The sequence below is a fragment of the Mesoplodon mirus genome (genome assembly GCF_964341445.2).
Source record: "Mesoplodon mirus genome assembly, chromosome: 4".
NCBI lineage: Eukaryota > Metazoa > Chordata > Mammalia > Artiodactyla > Ziphiidae > Mesoplodon > Mesoplodon mirus.
This window is the reverse complement of record NC_138979.1, coordinates 131,988,660-131,990,851: the sequence shown is the minus strand read 5'-3', so window position 1 is coordinate 131,990,851 and position 2,192 is coordinate 131,988,660. Positions and strand designations below refer to the sequence as shown.

The 2,192-nt window shown below is 40.8% G+C and overlaps 1 protein-coding gene across 1 annotated transcript; it reads left to right on the top strand.

Annotated features, from left to right (window-relative positions):
- Positions 1-442: 442 nt before the first annotated feature.
- LOC309802910 (tigger transposable element-derived protein 1-like) lies at positions 443-859 on the top strand (the record flags this gene model as incomplete). Its single annotated transcript, XM_082618778.1, has 1 exon — positions 443-859. The coding sequence occupies one exon, from the start codon at positions 443-445 to the stop codon at positions 857-859; it is 417 nt and encodes a 138-aa protein (XP_082474904.1).
- Between the last annotated feature and the right edge of the window lie 1,333 nt (positions 860-2,192).

The following is a 2,192-nucleotide window of genomic DNA, read 5'->3' as shown; positions in this document are numbered from 1 at the left end:
AGCTATATCCTTTGTTTGGGGATGTTGTGTTTTTTTCATCTCAAAGTATTTTAAAATTTGCCCTGTGATTTCTTCTTTATTCTGTTATTTTTGAATGTGTTGTTTACTTTTTACATACACTAAGTCTCCTACATACGAACCTTCAAGTTAGGAACTTTCAACGATAAGGGTGTGCATTTGCATATCCAATCACGTAAGTTAGTTCAAATGTCTGATGTACATTGTCACATGCATGCATCCTCTACAAGTGGTTGCACTTCTGTGTACTTGACTATACAGTACTGTATAGAGTACAGTAGTACAGTATCTTTATTTCAAGCCCAGGATGTCTGGAAACAAGCGTAAAAGCAGCAGTGATGTAGCTCGTACTGCTAAGAAGCACCAAGCCATAACGATGGAAACAAAAGTGAAAATAATTGAGAGAGTGGAGTGAGGCGAAAAGATGATAGACCTTGCTCATTCTTATAACATTAATCTTTCAACCATCAGCATGATTCTAAAGAACAAGGACAAGATCATGGAACATTTAAAGTCTGCTGTGCCAATGATGTTGACAAGAATATTGAAGAAACGTGGAAAAGTGATGGAGGAGATGGAGAAACTTCTCAGTGTGTGGATGCAAGATCAGCCTCAGTGTCGAGTCCTGCTCAGTTTAATGTTGATTCAAGAGAAAGCTAAAAGCCTTTATGAAGGCTTGAAGAAGAAACATGGTGGAGAATCAGAGGGGGCATCTTTTAATGCCAGCCATGGCTGGTTTCATTGGTTCAAGGCTAGAGCCAAACTTCACAGTGTAAAAGTAAGTGGTGAGGCAGCAAGTTCAGATACAGTAGCTGACAGGGAATTTCCTGAAATGCTTTGAGAAATTATTGATGAAGGCACATGTTTACCCAAGCAGGTTTTTAATGGGGATGTGACACAGCTGTACTGGAAGAGGATGTCAGACCAAAGTTACATCAATAAGGAGGAAAAGCTGATGCCAGACTATAAAGTAGGAAAGGCTAGGCTAACTCTGACTTTTTTCTTTCTTTTTGCTATACAGCAGGTTCTTATTAGTTATCTATTTTATACATATTAGTGTATATATGTCAATCCCAATCTCCCAGTTCACCCCCCCACCCCTGCTTTCCCCCATGTTTGTTTTCTACATCTAACTCTGTTGTTTGGTGGCAGTGCTTCCTGGGGTATAAAGCTGATGCCTCTCTTAGTTTATCATTCAGAGAACCCAAGAGCCCTTAAAACATAGCCAGGGGCTCTCTTCCTGTTGTGTGGAAGAGTAACCCCAAAGCCTGGGTTACACAGGCTATTTTCCAGGGCTGGTTTTTCCACCGCTTTATCCCAGAGGTAGAGAAATATTGCTTGGAGAAGGATATCCCACTCAACATACTTTTGCTGTTTGACAGTGCTCCTGGCCACACCGCATTCATGGATGACTTTCATCCCAACATCAAAGTAATACATCTGCCACCGAATACTGTACTATATCACTCATCCAACCTATGGACCAGGGGGTTATAGCAACTTTCAAGAAATATTATTTATGTCACACTTTTTGTAAAGGCAGTGAAGGTGAGTGATGAATCAGGAATAACCTTGTGACAATTGTGGAAGGACTATAACATCTACAAGGCCATAAAAAAACATTGACTTTGCTTAGCGTGAGGTTAGAGCCATCACCATGAATGGGATTTGGAAGAACATTGCCTGCAGTTTGTTCACTATTTTCATGGATTTGAGAAAGTGGATGAGGAGTCCAAAGAGGTCTTCAGCAATTTAGTGACCCTCAGCGAGAAGCTGGAGCTAGATCTGCAAGAGGATGACTTCATTGAACTCCTTGTTATGCAGCACGGGAAGCTTACTAATGAAGACCTGATGGAATTGGAGGCCCAGAGAAAGGATGAAGAGAGACAAGAGGAAGAAGTAGTATTGATAACTGAAACACTGAAGAGATTCATGACACAGGAAATGGCAAGGGGATTTTCTTCATTTGAGGAGGCACTGTTAGTTTTTGAGGCACAAGACCCAAACGTAGAATGGTACACAAAGGTTGCAGCAGCATTTCAGAATGCAATCCAGTGCTATCATGTCATTTATGATGAGAAAAAAAGAGCTAATACTCAGACATCACTGGATCGTTTTATCAAGTGGGTGGATAGAATTGAATCCAGCAGGGAATGAGAACCTGTGCCATCAAT